The 19397-nt window shown below is 41.5% G+C and overlaps 1 protein-coding gene across 1 annotated transcript in view; it reads right to left on the reverse strand.

Annotated features, from left to right (window-relative positions):
• The window catches only part of LOC139235074 (scavenger receptor cysteine-rich domain-containing protein DMBT1-like), a 66068-nt gene extending 62109 nt beyond the window's left edge, over positions 1-3959 (reverse strand). Inside the window, exon 1 of the mRNA XM_070866208.1 lies at positions 3903-3959. Within this exon, the coding sequence (XP_070722309.1) occupies positions 3903-3945 (43 nt within the window). The 5' untranslated portion in view covers positions 3946-3959. The remainder of the gene's footprint in view (positions 1-3902) is intronic.
• Between the last annotated feature and the right edge of the window lie 15438 nt (positions 3960-19397).

Genomic DNA, 19397 nt, shown 5'->3' on the forward strand with positions numbered 1-19397 from the left:
TAGCTTCTTCTGTAAAAGGTAACAGCATGACATGACATGAGATCGTTGCGTGATATCATTGCTAGGTACTGTCACAGAGACTGATACAACACATAACCAACAGATGTAATCATGATTATTATGATAATTATCATTCTTTACCTAAAGAGGCACACCATGACCGAGACTTTGAGTACAACATTCCTGGTAAAAGTTAAGATCTCACATCACTCATGACTCTTACAAATCAAATGATATAAATACATAAGTACATGTAAATAAATGTAATACTTACTCTTGCGGATCCGACAAGGTCATTCCATCATTTGTGGTGTTGGTTACCCTCACACACCTTGATGGTCACTGACAAGACCACCTCGGCTATCTCGGCCCATATCTTCTGGTAGGCCTTTGGGTTGGGCTTCCCACGCCCTCCCTGGATCAAATCACCCCAACATAACTCGACCTCCTGCAGGAGGGAGGCATTTGCCTCATCCGAGAACCTCCTCGCTCTTTTGCGCCCTCCAATGTGCTCCTCTCCCAGCTCACTGCTCTCGCCAGCGTCAGTCTCCACAATCTCCTCCTCTCCCTCCATTATAGGCACTAAATTCGGGCAAATATCTGGCTGGTAACAGCTAATTTTTTTTCCCAATTTGCTTAAAGCTCGAAACTCTCCCGCCTTCCTCCCAAAGCAGCCACACCACACCCCACACACGCCTTCACTCCCTCTCAGCTCCCTCTCTATCTCTCTCCTCTTCTGCGCGTGTCATGATGACACTTGACCTCCTGAATCGCGGGAATCGAGCGTTGCCATTCCGTTGGTAAGGACTTTGACACTTTACTGCAGAAAGTCAGAGAGATTTAACGCTACCGTCCATTTCATGTCGCTCGCGGTAACGCCAATTTCAAAAATGGAGACGAGAGGCTTTGAGAATAGGCGACAAGCCGGCGATCTGAAAACCCATTTTTACTGCCCATGATGGAAATACCGCCCATTTTTGGGCAATCTGCATAAAAGTGTAAAATCTAGCCCCAATTCTTTCTGCTTTTTGAACTTCCAGAATGTTTTTTTAGGAATTTAAAATCCGTTAAAGCAGCAGAAATTATTAATAACAACATTATTAACTTTAAATCGATTCTCATCCGGAAGACACATTTTAGATTAAACTCCAATCATTTTTAAACGGTTAGGGATAGAAATTGCATCGCGCCCTCTTTGGGGTGATATCTTTTCAGGGAGAGAAAAAGTATCACCGGGCGAAAAGGATTTGAAGCTGACAGGAACTTCCGATAAAGGGTGTGAGAGGGGCGGTATCGGCAGAGCGCTGAGCATTGTACCGCTGCTGTCTGTCCAGCTCCTTCCCTCCCTTAAAGGGAAGGGCCAATGCTGGGGTGCATGAGTTTTCATGCTGTTTAGCCATAACACATGCGCTATGCGATTAGCCACCCCAAGCATTCTAAGAGAGTACAGGGCTGTGCAATTGCGGGGCTTAGGAAATCAGGAGGCACCAGAATAGGGCTCTATTTTTTTTGTCCTACCTGACCATCACTGCCTTTAATTCGCGATCCACAAGCAGCCAGCCGAGGTGACAACGTCTCGTGCAGCTGCCGTTGTTGACACCCGGCGATGCTGCAGGGAGTGAGCAAGTATTACATCCAGGACTGTAACGGGGCAATGCGCAACGGATGACAGCACGATCTCCAGGGCAGAAAACAGCGGGGCAGTAAATGTTAGCGCCAGCGTAAAACTGGCACGGAAGTTTGCGGTTGTTTGTGGTTTCGCCGCGCCCGGCCAGTAACCCCTTAGTGCCATGTTACCACATCCCCAGGCCTTAATGGGAGAGACAAACCAGGCGAATTTCAGCCTCTTAGCATTTTTAGGAAGAGATTTGCCAGTAAAATCAAGATGATTAGGAAGAGAATAACTTCAAATGTTCTAAAATTCTATTTCAAATCGTTAATTATTTAAGAAATTCATAACTGCCAATTTTAATTGAGACAACAACTAGAATTTCACTGTGGCCACAATTAGAATCAGGTTTTCACAAAGTTAATAGGTTAGTTATCCTCAATGGTTCCAATGTAACTCAGACTCATATTTTATTAACTGAACATTATACAGAACAGATACAATAAAACAAAAAGAAACACACATGCCTACCACAAACTGGTAAATTAAATCATCTATCTTTTTGTTAATTTTTCAAGCACCTTTCCAAATGACTTATGAACAGCTGAATATAACTGGAGAAGAAATAGTTTTCACATGGAAACAACAATCATTAACGTTCTATACAGAAGGGAACAGAGGGCGGAGCCACAGCTTGTGATACCTTCATACAGCATTTTTTGAAAGGGGGCATCACACTGAACGTAGAAAAGGGACCGAATCTTTCCCTTCCATTCTTTATTTCATCATAGCCTCATTTATTTTTTTTCTTTCAACCTAATATGCAAATTCTGATTACTTCTTATTTGTCAAAACCTTAGAGGGTGGGGGTCTTGGACTTTCAGTAACCAAATTAAAAAGACAGCGCTTTGTAAATGTTAGTGTTGATTTAAAACGACACCGCACATTTTTAGTTTAAACTTTATAAGGCAATAGCAATATAAAGCAATATTGACTGTAACTTTAAGGCTGAAGCTTATCGTTTTTTAAGCGCTTTTTTCCAATTCTAGTTGCACAATCTTAAATTAAAATAAACATACTCAATCAACCACATTCACACAACTTAGAAATATTGATCCCTGTAATATAGGTTATGAACTCAAAGTGCCAAATGTAATTGTGTGATATTCCCAGGTCTTGAGCCTGCTCCTGCAGTTTAAATCAGTTCAAAAGCCAAAACACGGCTCAAGCATCTCACAAATAAATCCACGTCTGTATGCATACATAAAGAAAACTTAAAACAGCACACGTCGAAGGAAAGACATGAATCAAATATACTTCCAACTGAATGACAAGAATACAAAGGGTTAAATGGCTTTTAGCTCTGTGCACAGAAAATTGGGTGGAGCTATAAACAAACATAACAGACACTTTGTTTTAAAGACAGACTTTCAGACAAAAAGAGTGCTGTAACTTCTTAAACATGGTCAGAAAAACGTCCACAATTTAAAACACACTTTCACACAAGCTGAAATTCCAGCATCCCTTAAGTTTTCGATCACTCAGTAATTCTCATGTTTTATTTTTCTCGGCACAGAAGCTGGCAGCTTTCAACTTTAATTCCTTGTTCTGCCTTTTGAACTCTCATCGCGGCAGCTTGTTTTCCCGATCCTTTGCTAAGTTCTCATATGGGTTACAACACAGCTTAGTTCACCATTCCTGGTTTCTAGCAGCCACCATTCTTTTCCCCTCCCCATCTCCCACCCTCTCCTGCTCTGAATGCTTCTCCTCTATCAACTCGCGATACTGTGAATAATAGTGGGATATGTAATCCAATAAATACTTCTTTATCCAATTTAATCTGGGGCAGTGGAGTCTGGCTTTGGATCCATTCGACGCTTTTGGATACGAGTCCCCCTCAGGACTCACAAGAAATGATACTAAGTCCTTAACACCGAGTTTCAGAAACTCCTTATCTTGGGCATGCTCTGTCAAGTTAGTAAGACTTGGTATCACACCGCTAATACCACTGGTAGGTTGCAGGGTCCGACACCACCTTCCTTAACTGATTGGTTGTGGCTTTTTCGGCTAGGACCTCACTTGTGCAGAATATGTTAAGAAAAACAAATCCCATCTGCTGCGCATCAATGTCATGCAGCGGGCGCCAATTTATAAGAATCTCAAAGTGAGACCTTTGATTCCAAATGATTTGACATTGACGCAAATTAGTGGCATGTTTATTCAGTGCAAGCAAGAATCAATACAATTACTGTATCTTAAGCAGCAGATTACAAGGTATTAAGAGTCATACTACCTGATATATATCTTGGATAAAAGTCGTGGTCAGTTATCTGCATTTCTCTCCAGTTGCGCCCCCTGGCCTATTTACCCTCTGAGTGCCCTTTCTAGCCTGAGTGCCCCCTAGAATGACTTGAATCCTCCTCTGCTAACTTCTACACTTAACCCCTGCTGGTGTCCATTTTTTATACAATTTCTTCCAATTCGTATCTGTGGAACTTTCCTCATATCTTTCAGTCAACTCCCCTTTCTCCCCTGATAGGTCCTCTCTCCTCCCCTGATCTCATGCTGTCCCTCCCCTTTTGTTACTTTCCTCTGAAGGACACCTATTTCAAGAGATGTTATTGTGGCAAATGGTCCTTTCCTATCTGCCTAGTGAACCTCCCTTATCAGTCTAGTTCCTATGGTTGCATAGATTCTAGACTCAGCTGTGCCTTGTTTTTCCCCATGTTATTAAAAGCTATCTTTGCAAGGTCTGTGACTTCATGCCTTTTTTTTAAACTTTGTTTTGTTCAGCTATAGCCTACTCAGCTAAAAATTTCAAGTTGATCAGTGTTTTTCCCATCAGTCTTTTCGCTAAGCTGGTTATGATTGGTAAAATTGCTTTGTGAGATAATTATCATAATACATGGATGCGTTTATATAAAGTAAATATTAATAAACACATTAGAAACTGCACACATATATATGTCTAAAGAACATATGTTAATAGACAAATTAATAGGTAACTTGACTACCATCTTAAAGCACTCTACCAGACAAGTGGAGAATGTTCCATCACACTCCTGAATTGTGCCTTGTAGATGGTGGAAATACTTTTTGGGAATCAAGAGGTAGACACAGTTGCGAATGGAGCTGAACACTGTGATCATCAGAAAACTTCCCCTGCCTCTGACCTTATGATGGAGGAAAGGCCATTGATGAAGCAGCTGAAGATGGTTGTGCCTAGGACATTGCCCTGAGGAACTCCTGCAATGATGTCCTGAGAGGATTAGTCGCCAATCACCACAACCATCTTCCTTTATGGTAGGTATGACTCCTGCCAGTGGAAAGTTTCCCCCCTCATTCTCTGAAGGGTCGGTAACATAGGACAAAATGATAAGATAATTGGCAAAAGAACCAGAGGCAACATGAGGAAACATTGTTTTTACACAACGAGTTGTTGTGAATGGAATGCACTGAACGAAAGGGTAATGAAAGCAGGTTCAATAGAAATATACAAAAGAGAATTGGATAAATACTTGAAGGGAAAAATTCATAGGATTATGAGAAAAGAACAGGGAACTGGAATTAATTGAATAGCTCTCACAAAGAGCCAGCACAGGCACAATCGACCGATTGGCCTCCTTCTGTGCTGAATGATTTTATGACTTTATGATTCGAAGATTACAACTGTGTTTGGCTCATAGACCCCAGGGAAGAGTAGACCGGTCCCACTCTGTCTGTATCACAGACCCCGGGGTGACCAGATTCAGCCCCAATGTGTTTGTATCACTGACCCCGGGGAGAACAGACTGGCCCCATTGTGTCTGCATCGCAGACCCCGGGGAGAGAAGACCAGCCCGTTTGTGTCTGCATCATAGATCCCGGGGAGAGCAGACCAGCCTCACTGCGTTTGTATCACACAGTGTTTGTATCACAGATCCCAGGGAAAGCACACCAGCCCCACTGTGTTTGTATCACACTGTGTTTGCATCACTGACCCTGGGGAGAACAAACCAGCCCAACTGTGTTTGTATCACTGACCCCGGGGAGAACAGGCCAGCCCCATTGTGTTTGTATCACTGACCCCGGGGAGAACAGACCAGCCCCACTGTGTTTGAATCACACTGTGTTTGCATCACTGACCCTGGGGAGAACAGACCAGCCCCACTGTGTCTGCATCACAGACCATCAGGAGAGTAGACCATTGGCTTGGTATCAAAGGCTTTAAACTAGTAAGACGTGGGGTTTGATCTACAAGTAACAAAACAAGCCTAAATATAAACAAAACAGAAAAGGAGATCATATGACAGAGTAAATTAAGGGAGGACATAAATGATCAGGGAATAAATAAAGTCTTAAAAGCAGGAGGAACTGCTTTGGAAAATGAGTTAAGCTTTCTATACAGCAATGCACAGTGTCCATAATAATACAGGGCAACTGGAGTCAATAAACCAGATATAGTAGGGATTACTGACACATGGCTACAGAAAAATAAGGACTAGGAATTAAACATTGCACGGTTAACAAATTTAGAAAAGATGGAGAGAAAAAAAGTGGCAGTGGCGTGGCTGTACTTATTAGAGATAACATAATGGCAGCAGGAAAAAGTGATGCAGAAATCAGTAAGACAAATAGAATCCATGTGGATAGAGATAAACAACAATAAAGGATCAATCACTCCAATAGGGGTAGTCTACAGACCACCTAATAGTGTAAGGTAGATAAAGTGGATAAAGGAATGGAGTTTCTACAAAGTGTACAGGATTCCTTTTGAACCAAGTATGTAAGAAACCCAACAAGGGAGGATTCGCTATTGCATCTAGTAATGGGGAATGAACCAGAACAGATAAAAGAAGTAAAAGTAGGGATAAAGCTAGGCAATAATGACCATAATATAATAAACTTTAAGATAATAATTGAGAAGGCCATAAACATGACGAAGACCAGGATAATAGGTTGGAGAAAAGCTGATTTCAATACGCTGATATTAGAACTTGGGAAAATAAAATGGACAACAATATTGGCAAACAATGACCCAGATTTTGTGGTGGTAATGATGAATAAGCTGTCAGTGTTTGCTGTCATTACCCCTCTGAAACTGACAGCAACCGCAGTTGCAGATAAACATAGTCATTCACTGCTCCATCACAGGTTGCACTGTGGAACTTCCCAGAGCTGGCAATGCATAAATTGATGAAAACATCCCCTATTATACTGGAATATCATTGTTAAACCTCCACCAAAAAGTTGAGCCTTGATGAAAGAGGTGTAACTGGGTTTTAACGGTGTACTGACTACTGAACAACTGTTCTGGCCCTGAAAAACTATTTCCATTGATATGATTAAGAATTACAAGTTTTGAAAATAATATATTTTATTAATTGTTTGATATTTCAGCTTCTACATTAATCCAATGTGTATATCCCAATTGTTACTTTGCTTTCTGTAAGATGTATAAAATGTAAATTGAAATGAGAATTCTTCTGTGTGATTTGCGGCTTGGCTAGCTTGATGACATCACTGTTGCTGGATGCTGAAGGTTCATTTGATTTGACGCCAGAATCAAACAAAAGTCGGCAGAACTGAAATCAATGCTACAAAGATTGCTAGATCTTTGAGGGAAGCTTTCTTCGAGGTTAGTGGTGATTGCAGTCACTTCACTGCAGACCGCAAATTCAGGGTCATTAATGTAGAACATCAATGGGAAACATTTAAAACAGTGTTCAACATATTCCAACAAAAATATATTCTTCTAAAAAACAAGAACAAACTAAACACTAATGATACAGCATGGATGAATAAAGACATAAGGGAAAATTGAGGTTAAGGAAAGACATATACACTAAATACATGGACAACAGGGGAGAGCATGACAAGGGAGATTACAAAGAGATTACGGGAGTAGTCAAGAAAACAATTAGGTAGGCAAAACAGAACTATGAAATTAAATTATCAAGGACGATGAAACAAAATAGTATACTATTCTACAGGCATATAAATTTTAAAAAGCAAGTCAAAATATGAAACAGGCCACTAAGGGATGGACAGGATAATATCAAATGCGGTAATAGAAAATTGGCAGATATATTAAATAATTACTTTGTTTCAGTATTTACCCAGGTGGACATTTCAGAATTAGAAATGCTGCAACCACATTTAAAATAAAAAGAGGAGATATGTTAAATAAATGAATCAAACTCAAAGAAGATAAAACCTCAGGTCAGGGCAAATTATGTCTGCACATTTTAAAAGAATCTAGAGAAGAGGTAGCAGAGGCAATATTACATATTTAATAATTCATTAGAAAAAGGCATAATACCAGAGGACAGGCGGATAGCTAACAGTATACCTATATTTAAGAAGGGCGATAGACATGTCCAGGAAACTATAGACCAGTCAACTTAACATCGGTGGTAGGAAAAATAATGGAATATCTACTAAAGAAGAAAATATTAAATTATATACAAACCAAAAATATAATAATAAACAGTCAGCGTGGATTTCAAAAGGAATGTCTTGCTTGAACAACTTCATTGAATTCTTTGGTAACAAAGGTAACAAAGAGAATACATAAGGATAATGCAGCAGATGTAATTTATGCAGATTTCCAAAAAGCTTTTTGTAAGGTGCCATATAATAGACTGCTTAATACGGTGAGAACATTTGGAGTCAGGGGACAAGTAGCAGAATCGATAGCTGCAAGACAGAAAGCAGAGAGTAGGGGTAGCAGTTCAGATTGGCAGAAGTTTGGAAGTGGAGTGCGACAACGATCAGTGCTCACTGCTGTTCACAATTTATATTAACGATTTGGACTATAGAATAAAAAACACAATTTCTACATTTGTGGATGACACCAAATTGGAGGTGATAGTCAATACTGAGAAGGACTGCAAAAAAATTACAAGAACACATTAATAAACTTTCAGAACTGACATATAATTGGAAAATCATTTTCAACATCTGTAAATGTGAGGCATTACATTTTGGTAAGGAAAATAAGGAGGTCATGTATTACTTGGAAAATAAGAATCTAAATGGAGCAGTGGAGCAAAGGGATCTGAGTGTACAAATAAACAAATCACTAAAAGTCATGACGCAGTTCAATAAGGCCATAAAAAGGCAAGCCCGGCACCAGGATTTATTTCTAGAGGGATAGAATTAAAAAAATAGAGAAGTTAGGCTAAACTTGTGTAAGAATACACCATTTTGCTGTAAACTTGCTAGAACTTAACCAAACTTAAAATCTTGACCAATTTTAATGAACTAGCATGCTTCGGGAAGCCAAAAGACTTATTCCTGTGAGAATATTTGTAAGACTGTTTTGCAGATAAGGGGAGTAATTGACCTTGGTCAGGAATGAACTGTTGAGCTATCACGAGGAAAACAAGACCATCCGTAGACAGTGACTAACCTTGAAGCCACTGACATAAAACATTCAATTAACTGAAGAAGAAGAAATTAAGAAAACAGCTGCTACATGTATGCAGTGTGCAGTTTTAACAAGTTTTGCGGTATAAAGAGTGATGCAAAAAGTGATGCTGCTGCAGTCAAGGACAACCTGGACAGTTGCCAGTTAAAGAGCCACATCTAGTCACTGCTGAACCGACCATTCGTTGGTTAGTACGAGTGAGTTTTAATTATGATCGCTTGAGCTTAAAGTAAAAGGAATAGATCTGTGCATGCTTATTTTTAATCTGGGATTATTGTGCACCAGTAATATTGGATGCTTGCTTGCAATCTCTTGTTTTATTTTAAGTAAAGAAAAGATTACCCCATAAAGGGAAACAAGAACTCCGTGTCTTGAGTTGTCTGAACTCAATAAACTTACCTTTGTAGCAATCCTTGGTTAGACCACACTTGGAGTGCTGTGTAGAGTTTTGGTCACCATATTGTAAAAAGGATATAGAGGCACTGGAGAGGATACAAAAAAGATTTACAAGAAATTTATCAGAAATGCGAGGTTACACCTAGTCGCAAAGGATGAACAGGCTGTGTCTCTTTTCTCTTGAAAAGAGAAGGCTGAGTGGTGACCTAATAGATGTCTTTAAAATTATGAAACATCTTGATAGAGGAGACAGAGAGAGAGTGTTTCCACTTGTGAGAAAGAGCAAAACCAGAGGCCGTCAATATAAGATAGTCTCAAAGAAATCAAATAGGGAATTCAGAAGAAACTTCTTTACCCAGAGAGTGGTGAAAATATGGAACTCACCACCACAGGGAGTAGTTGAGATGAATAGTATAGAAACATTTAAGGGATAGCTATATAAGCATATGTAGGACAAGGGAATAAATGCTGTTGAGTTAGATAAGGAAAGATGGGAGGAGTCTCTACTGGAGCATAAACACCGGCATGAACTGGTTGGGTTGAATGGCCTGTTTCTGTGCTGTATATTCTATATAATTCTATGAAATCACAGATAGCAGGGGGAAGACAGTCTGGACACAATATGTTTGTATCAAACACCCTGGGGGAGAGCGGGTCAGTGAGAATATAAAGCTGGATTGAGTCCTGATTTCGGAATGTCTTTAGTTCTTCTCACCATTTAATGAATTTAATCATTACAGTAAAGGGATATTTCACCACATTTTTTAACTGCTCTCTAAACTTAGTCTGGGTCACAGCATAAATAAAAATGCAGCAACTCAGGAGTTGGAGCATGAAACCCAGTTCTTGTAAAAGGAATGGTGGATATATAGAAAAATACCCCCAATTGGAAACTCGAATCCACATATAATACAACGTGAATATTGCCCACAAAATTATGAAATTCCCCGAGATAAGCAGTAAAATTACGGATTTCGTTCGGTTTTCCATCTCCGGTTCTCTGGGACTCTCCCCACTGCTGTGACCCTCCCGGAGTCTCCTGTGAGCTCGGCTGACCACTAAAATGTGTCTGGCAGTGAAGGCATTGAGCAGTAGAATCAAAACAAATGGGAGAAAAGGGGTGAGAATATAATAAAGGAGTTTGATTGCTCCAAAGACCTGTGTTGTCTGAACTCTGAATGTTACATAACAAAACCAAGGGTTATTGCCAAGATTATAGAAACCTGTGAACATAAAGTACCAGAAACTGTTCTTTAAACAGCTCAGCACAGTCACGGTTCCAAGAAACACAGCCACCGTTCTCTCGGTGCAATATTTACTTCTCAGCTTCTGACAACAAATGGCCACAAATCGATCAAAGATGAAAGTGCCGGTGAACCTGACAGAACAGTCTGTGGCTGTATAAAGCAGGACAGCGTGGATGTTACACACGAGCATGTACTGCACAAACTGAAATTGACTCTGATAACGAATGGGAATCTGCCTCAGTATCAGATCGGAGATGATAGCCAGTAGATCAGCCGCTGCCATGGCCACCAGGTAGTGAGTGATACATTTGGAGAGACCGCACTTTCCCCGTGACAGGATCACAATTGTCACTAAGTTAACTGAAATGGAGGGAATTAAACAGGAAATTATACATTTCTGCGACCACTTGTAAGTAGTAGTAACTTCTCTAGAATCACTTGCAAGTTTCTTTCCGTACTCACTTTTGTAGCTTTTACTATGGATTTTGTCACCTTTTGTTGCTCTTTGTATCTTTCCCAGTCACCAAGATCTGTACTATTGTTGCATTTTTGTATGTTTCTTGTCATTTTATGCTGTCATTTGCTCTTTTGTTAGCCATGGCTGCTTCATTTGGCATGTAGAGCTCTTATTCCAAGGGATATAAATTGGTTGTGTGTCACGTTGAATTATTTTTGAATATCTCCCACTTACCTTCTTTCATTTTACCCATTAACAGATTGTCCCAGTTTACTGTGGACAGTCTCTGTCTCATCATATTAAAGTCAGCCTAGAAAATCTAGAATTTTCAAAGCTGTTTGTCTTTCTCCCTTTCAATCACAATGTTGAACTCAAACATACGATACGCTATTAGATGAATGTTCACACACCGTTAGGCTGTTAACTAAATCTGGCTCATTACTCATTATTCAATCTAATATGGCCTGCACCCTTGTTGATTCTAGGACATATTGTTGCAGAAAACCCATCCTGAACACATACAAGAAATTCACTAGCTTTCTGACATGATCTTGTCTGCATATTCCAAGCTATATGGAAGTTAACATCCCTCATTAAAACCACTCTGCCTTTATTACATACTTGCTTAATCTCTGCATTTATGTATTCTGCCACCAAGGGGCCTATACACAACTCCCACTACAGCTTTAGATCCTTTTTTATTTCTGAATTCTACACAAAGTCTCCACTGCCTGCTTACTTCTCATTATATCCTTTATTATCATTGAAGTCATTTCATCCTTAATCACTGAGGCTACTCCTCCCACATAAGTTTCCCTATCCATTATAACCTGATGTGTTCAGTTCCCAGTCCTAACCGTCTTGCAGCCATCTCTCATTAATGGTTACCATGTTGTAACCTCTAAGTTGAATTTGAACCTGAAGTTCATTCAATTTGTTTCTTATACTCTGTGCATTTGTATGAAGAACACTTATTTAGGCCACACACCCTAACCTGTCCTTCTCCTCTAATATATTTTCTCACACCTTTCTTATTTCACTCTCCTAATTTAATAATTTACATCTTTTAGTTTTCCCATTACCTGTAGTGCTAAAGCACTATCTCTGACTATTACTCTGCAATCTTCCTTTTTGTTTGCTTTAAAATTATTAGTTATACTACCTGTTCTACCTGATCCCTTCCCTCCCACCCATTTACTAGTTTAAAGTCCTTGTGACCGCCCTATTATTCCTTTCCATGAGGGCCCTGGTCCCAGCTTAGTTCAGGTGAAGCTCATCCTAATGTTATAGTTCCTTCCCGTCCCAGTCCTCGCCGGCCCTGAAAAATGAATTTAATAATTCTGGATTTCCCTCTATTCCATGTTAAATATTCTAAACATTTTTAAAATAATATATTTATATTTTATTAATGTTTGCTTATGATATCCCATGCATATGTTCCAATCTTTATTTTTCTCTGTGTAAAATGGTTACAAGGTGAATGATAATCAGTGCTTTTTACTTCCTGGTTTGCTGTCTGTGAGAATTCTTCAATCTAATTGATTGCTCAACCTGCTTGATGATTTCACTATTCTTGGACATCAGAGATCCCCTATAGATGGTGTCAAAATTACTTTGGACATTATAGGGGAAATCATCATAGGCAGTCCCTCAGAATCAAGGAAGACTTGCCTCTACTCTTAGAATGAGTCCTTAGGTGGCTGAACAGTCCAATACGAGAATCACAGTCCCTGTCACAGGTTGGACAGATATTCGTTGAGGGTAAGGGTGGGTGGGACAGGTTTGATGCACGTTCCTTCCGCTGCCTGCGCTTGTTTTCTGCATGTACTCAGCGATGAGACTTGAGGCGCTCAGCGCCCTCCCAGATGCACTTCCTCCACTTAGGGCGGTCTTTGGCCAGGGACTCACAGGTCTCGGTGGGGATGTTGCACTTTATCAGGGAGGCTTTGAGGGTGTCCTTCTAACGTTTCCTCTGTCCACTCTTGGCTTGTTTGCCGTGAAGGAGTTCTGAGTGGAGTGCTTGCTCTACATCACAGAGCCTGCAACATTTTTGTGGGCAGATTCTTCAAGGTCAGCGGCAAGTGCCATCCTTTCACCATTGACCGCAAAATCTGGGCAATGTGTACTATCTCTGGATTTGCTGTAAATATTAGTACCGTCTCTTGATCCACTAAATAATGATACTGTCTATGAATCCCGTGTAAACATTTGTACCATCTCTGGATATGCTGTAAATATTAGCATGTGCTTTGGAACATTTAATACTCACTAGAACAAACATGTAATCTTAGTTCCATATCTGGATCCCTTGTAGATATTCATACCATCTCTGATTCCTCTGTCAATATTAGTAACATTTCTGTACGCTCTGTAAACACTGGCACACTGCAAGAACCAGCAACTACAGCCACACCTGCCAGGGACCCATTATAAATTGAATTATATAGTAAATTATAGAATTAATAGCTGGGTTTAAAGACTTATGTGGAACAGCAATAGCAACAAGTGTGGGACAGTGAATGACAAGAATAGTAATACAGTTAAGCATGGTTATAGAATTAATAGCTGGATATAGACACTTACCAGTGACACCAAAAGCAGCAAGGAGGGGATCGTAAATTAAATGTATATTCATAAGCGCATAACATATCCGATGGTCTAATGGTAGTGAATCATAAAATGCATATAGATACTGAAACTGAAAAACCCAGAATGGACTGTTCCAATCCACTGTTCTCAGATTTTGACTCATTGTTTTAACATTCCAATCTGTTGTACTCAAGATTCCAATCGATCCTTTCGCTCTCTCCAGATCCACTGATTCCTGTTAATGCCAGAGGTGGTGCTCCCACTGATACTATGGGATAATACATTGAGAACAGTTGCTTATTTATAGCAGAGAGAAATACTCCAGTGGCACAATTACAGCCCATGGAGACACACATTAATTACAGTCACTGAACAAACAGATTCAGTTAACAACTTTAAACCCGCCATTTTTATACATAACATATATTTAACCAAATGTTACACAACTGGAATGCCCAAAGCACAGTCTCAGGATCTACCAGGAAATAATGGCACTGTGTATGGATTTCCAAGCAAATGTTCCTAGAAACTATGATAAAGGCTCTGAAGACATCTAACAATATTGGGCCACTTCTGGATTTCCTGGCACAATCTGTAGACAGTCTAGATATGTAAACTGTCTAGTACCCTTGTAAACATTTAATCACTCCCACAGAACCCACTAATTACTAACATTCTTTTAAATTCGTTCATGAGATGTGGGCATCGCTGGCAAGGCCATAATTTATTGCTCATCCCTAATTGCACTCGAGAAGGTGGTGGTGAGCTACCATATTGAACTGCTGTTGTCCATGAGGCAAAGGTGCTCCCACATTGCTGTTAGGGAAGGATTTCCGGGTTTTTAACCCAGGGACAATGAAAGAACACCAATAAATTTCAAATCCAGGATGGTGTGTGACTTGGAGGAGAACTTGGAGGTGATGGTGTGTTCCTGCACCTGCTGCCCTTGTCCTTCTAGGTAGTAGAGGTGGCAGGTTTGGGAGGTACTATCAAAGAAGCCTTGGAGAGTTGCTGCAGTGCATCTTGTAGATGCTTCATATTGCAGCCACGGTGCACTGTTGGTGGAGGGAGTGAATGTTTAATGTAACGGATGGGATGCCAATCAAGCTGGCTGCTTTGTCCTGGATGGTGTCAAGCTTCTTGAATGTTGTTGGAGATGCACTGATCCAGGCAAGTGGAGAGTATTGCATCACACTCCTGACTTGTGCCTTGTAGATGGTGAAGAGGCTTTGGGGAGTCAAAAGGTGAGACATTTGCTGCAGAATACCCAGCCCCTGACCTGCTTTTCTTGCCACAATATTTATGTGGCTGATCTAATTAAGTTTCTGGTCAATGGTAACCCTCAGATGTTGATGGTGGTGGATTTGACAATGGTAATGCTATTGAATGTTAAGTGGCAGTGGTTAGACTTTTGCTTGTTGGAGATAGTCATTGCCTGGCACTTGTGTGGCACGAATGTTACTTGGCACTTATCAGCCCAAGCCTGAATGTTGTCCAGGTCTTGCTGCATGTGAGCATGGATTGCTTCATTATCTGAGAAGTTGTGAATGGAACTGAACACTGTGTAATCATCAGTGAACGTTCCCACTTCTGACCTTATGATGGAGGGAAGGTCATTGAAGAAGCAACTGAAGATGGTTGGGCCTTGAGGAATACTACAGCTGAGATTTTTGACCTCTAGCAACCACAAGCTAGGTATGACCCCAGCCAATGGAGATTCCACCCCGGCCCCCTGCCCGATTCCAATTGACTTCAATTTTACTAGGATTCCTTTATACCCCAGTCAAATGCTGCCTTCATGTTACTCTCACTTCACCTCTGGAATGCAGCTCTCTTGCCCATGCTTGGATCAAGGCTGCATGCAATGCAGTCTGGAGCTGAGTGGTTTTGGTAGAAATCAAACTGAGCATCGGTGAGCAGGTTATTGGTGAAAAAGTGCCGCTTGATAGATAGATAGACTATTCTATGATTCTGATTAGCATTGAATTTGGCTTAATGCTCCTTTGTATTAGTTATCATATGAATTTTTTAACCAGCAGTGGAGGGGTCGAGAGAGGTGGTGAGGAGGTAGAACTGGGTGTTGTCAGCGTACATGTGGAATCGGACATGTTTTTGGATGTTGTCACCGAGGGACAGGGATGTAGATGAGAACTAGGAGGGGGCAAGGATAGACCCTTGGGGGACTCCAGAGGTAAATGTGCAGGAAAGGGAAGAGAAACCATTGCATGTGATTATCTGGCTATGAATAGACAAGAATGGAACCAGACAAGGGCAGTCCCTCCCAACTGGACAACAGAGGAGAGCCATTGAAGCAGGTTGGACATAGAACAGGAAAGGCCCGGATTATATCTAAGACCTAAGCTGAATTAGCTGATCCCACTCTGTGTGGTACCAAGCCCCACAGAAAGAGCACAGATTCCAACGCCAGAGGTAGCTGATCTCACCCTGGTCGCTGGTGGAGGAATCTAGGACAAGGCGAGATAGCATTAAAGTCAGATCCAGGCCATTCAGGAGTGAATTTATGAAACACTTCTTCGTGCAAAGTGTGGTACAAATGTACAACTCTCTCCCACAAATAGAGCAGTTGCTAGCTGAATTAATAGTTTTAGATTGATAGAATTTTGCTGGCCAAGGGTATTAAGAGATATGAAGCCAAAGCTAGTAGATGGAATTAAGATACGGATCAGCCATGATCTCATTGAATGGCAGAACAGACTTGAGGGGCTGAATGGCCTCCTCCTGTTCCTATGTTAGTCCGATACTGAACACCACACAGAGCAGGTAAGGCCCAGGATCCATCCTCAGCCTGTATTGATTAGCTGATCTGACCCAATGAGGTACTAGGCCCCACAGCTGCAGGCTCCAGCCTAGCCTGTATTGAGTTAGCTTACTTCACGCTGTGTGGTACTGAGCCCCACACACAGCAGCAGCGTTCAAGCTCTATTCAAGGGAACATAGTACCAATTCAACGTAGGCACAGGAGGCCATCCAGCCTGTCGAGCCTGTACCTTTTAATTTTAGCTAGCAGACTCTAAAGTGGAACCTTATCGAATGCCTTCTGGAAATCCATATAAACTTGATCCATAGACATTCCCTTGTCTACTATTTTAGTTACTTCCTCAAAAAATTCAATTAGGTCCGTTAGACATGACCTACCCTTTACGTATCCATGTTGACTGTCTCTAATCAGCTCAAAATTCCCAAAGTGCTCGGTCACTCTGTCCTTAATTATAAGTACAGATTCCAATAACTTCCCCACAACAGATATTAGACTAACGACGCTATAATTTCCTGGTTTCTTTCTTTTATCTTCCTTAAATAATGGAGTTATATTCACAGTTGTCCAATGTAAAAGAGACAATTCCTGGATGGAGACAGTTTTGGAAGATCATAGTAGAGCTTCTACCAATACCCTAGGGTGGAAACCATCGGGTTAGGAGATTTGTCAACCTTCCATCTCATTATTTTCTCCATTATTATCACCATTACCAAGAGGTTGAAGTGATACATTTTTGTAGGAAGAAGAAAGAGAGGCAATGTGAAGAGCATGACCTCCATGCGTTTATTCTTCTGCAAAGAAATACCAGATAGCGCTAATGCAAAGTAATGATAAAATTAGCCATCAAGTCAGCTGTGCGCCCCTTTGAAACAGGTGCATTGCATCAACCAGCTGAAGGGGACGTGTGGGACTTCCCGGGTGCACCATGCACAGGGATGTAGTTGAACTTTGAACTGCGAGCAAAAGTTATGAACAAGATGAAAAAAAAAATCACGTAGCACATTCAAATGCCTGATCCCATTCGCAGAAATGTGCACCATGGTGAAGAGCAAAAAAAAGTTGAGCTTCAGAATGAGAGACAAAGTCGTGAGGTGTTTGAATTGCGATGCTGGAAAGCCATCACTTGCCGTGTTCCTCATCAGTATTGTGGTGAATATCCCTGAATAGGGGGAAATGGTTAACTGAAAATCATTAACGAAGGTAATACTAGCTACTCACCCGCATTTATTCCTGTACTTTAAATGGGCCGACCTCACTCGGTTTGCAGGAGCAACACTCGGCATCCCTGTGCCGGACCGAGTTCCCTGGTACCATTTGCTGGCCCTTCACCCACACTAGCAGCAGTTGTGGAATGATTACATTCGGCTTCAAGCCCGTTGAGCGACGGGACGGACAGTGGTCTTCCGTCCTTCTGCTGTAACTCGGCCCAGCAGCGTTACACACCTAATAGCTTGGTACTATCTTTAGAACAAAACAGACCTGGAGCCAGAGATACAGGCCTCCGACCGTGGACGACAAATCGGGGGACATGGTTAACTGATAATTAAACCAGCCGTGGTATTTCACCAGCAACCAAGGCCTCCCACTTATTCTACATCTCTCATGCTGCTTCACAGTACCAGACTAGAGTCAAGCTTAGCAGGGCCGCCTTTCCCCGTTGATTCTGCCACGCACGTTCCCTTGGCTGTGGTTTTGCTGAATAGGTGAGGACAGTGAAAATCTCATTCATCCATTCATGCACATCACTAATCAGTTGGCGAGGCATTTGGCTATTTTCACACACTCTTGGAACGCAATTTCCATGATGGAATGCCTTTTTTCGAGTCTTTACATGGCTTGTCCATGGATTAAAGTCCAGCGATTCATCACAGGCTCAGGGAAGGAGCCAGGTACTCAGAGCACTGGGATCATCATGCGTGGAATCCACCATCAAAAGAGAGATGTAGCTGAGCTAGTCATGTGGCTAGTGGCCTTTACAGCTTTCGGTGCTTTACCACCAATAAACACATATTATTAATGATTAACAACTACAAGCTTATCTCACTTTAACGCGTGGTACATGCATTGGTTTCCATACCCAAAAGCTGGGGCTCTAGTGTTGTAATATCAGGTATTTCCAGATAGCTTTGTCTCTTGGATTGTTCCCCTCGAACTGCCTCTCCTCAATGTCGTCTTTGACGTCAACAACTCGAAAACCTCTTTGCAGTCCCTGGTTCTTCAGAATTGGTGGGTCCTCTCATCTGATCCAAGGTTAGCTGATTTGGTTGACTGCTGGGCACTTGCTTTTTCCTACCTTGGTCTCTTCCTCCTTCCTGCTCTGGTGGGTGGAGCTTTGTGTTCTACAAGCCCTGCAGGAGTGAGTCTGGCTGAGCAGTTTTTTAACCCAAGCCTTATATTGCTTTGATTACTAATTTGGATATCAAAACAGACAATTTTCTTTCTTGTCTCCCACCTGCAGGCAGATCATCCTCCTTTGAGATTTTCAACAGCCAATATTATGATGTCGCTGCCCAGCAGAGGCACAACTCGCTGACTGAGAACTCAAAAGATAGTCACAGTTACAGTAACTTGATTGTAATGTATGCACTTGTGAGCATGCTCACAGGCTTGTAGAGCTGTGGTTTGGTGCCCTCAGGAAAAAACAGGGGGCACCTGAAAAGGCTTTGGAGTGTGACCACCCCCCCCCCCCCCCCCCCCCCCCCGCCCGCTTTAATCAGGGGGCACTTGACTGTTTTCTACAAAAATAGTTATAGGGCTTTTGTTCCCTGGAAATGGAACACACTGTGTCCACCGCTATGCTCGCGGCCTTCCGCGACAGGTGGGCGCCAGAGGGACTGGAATGCATCATCACCCCGGCAACCAAATTTTAATTTGATCTTACTGTTAGCCAGGGGGCACTTGTATAATTT

Source organism: Pristiophorus japonicus, chromosome 22 (genome assembly GCF_044704955.1).
Source record: "Pristiophorus japonicus isolate sPriJap1 chromosome 22, sPriJap1.hap1, whole genome shotgun sequence".
NCBI classification, from domain to species: domain Eukaryota; kingdom Metazoa; phylum Chordata; class Chondrichthyes; family Pristiophoridae; genus Pristiophorus; species Pristiophorus japonicus.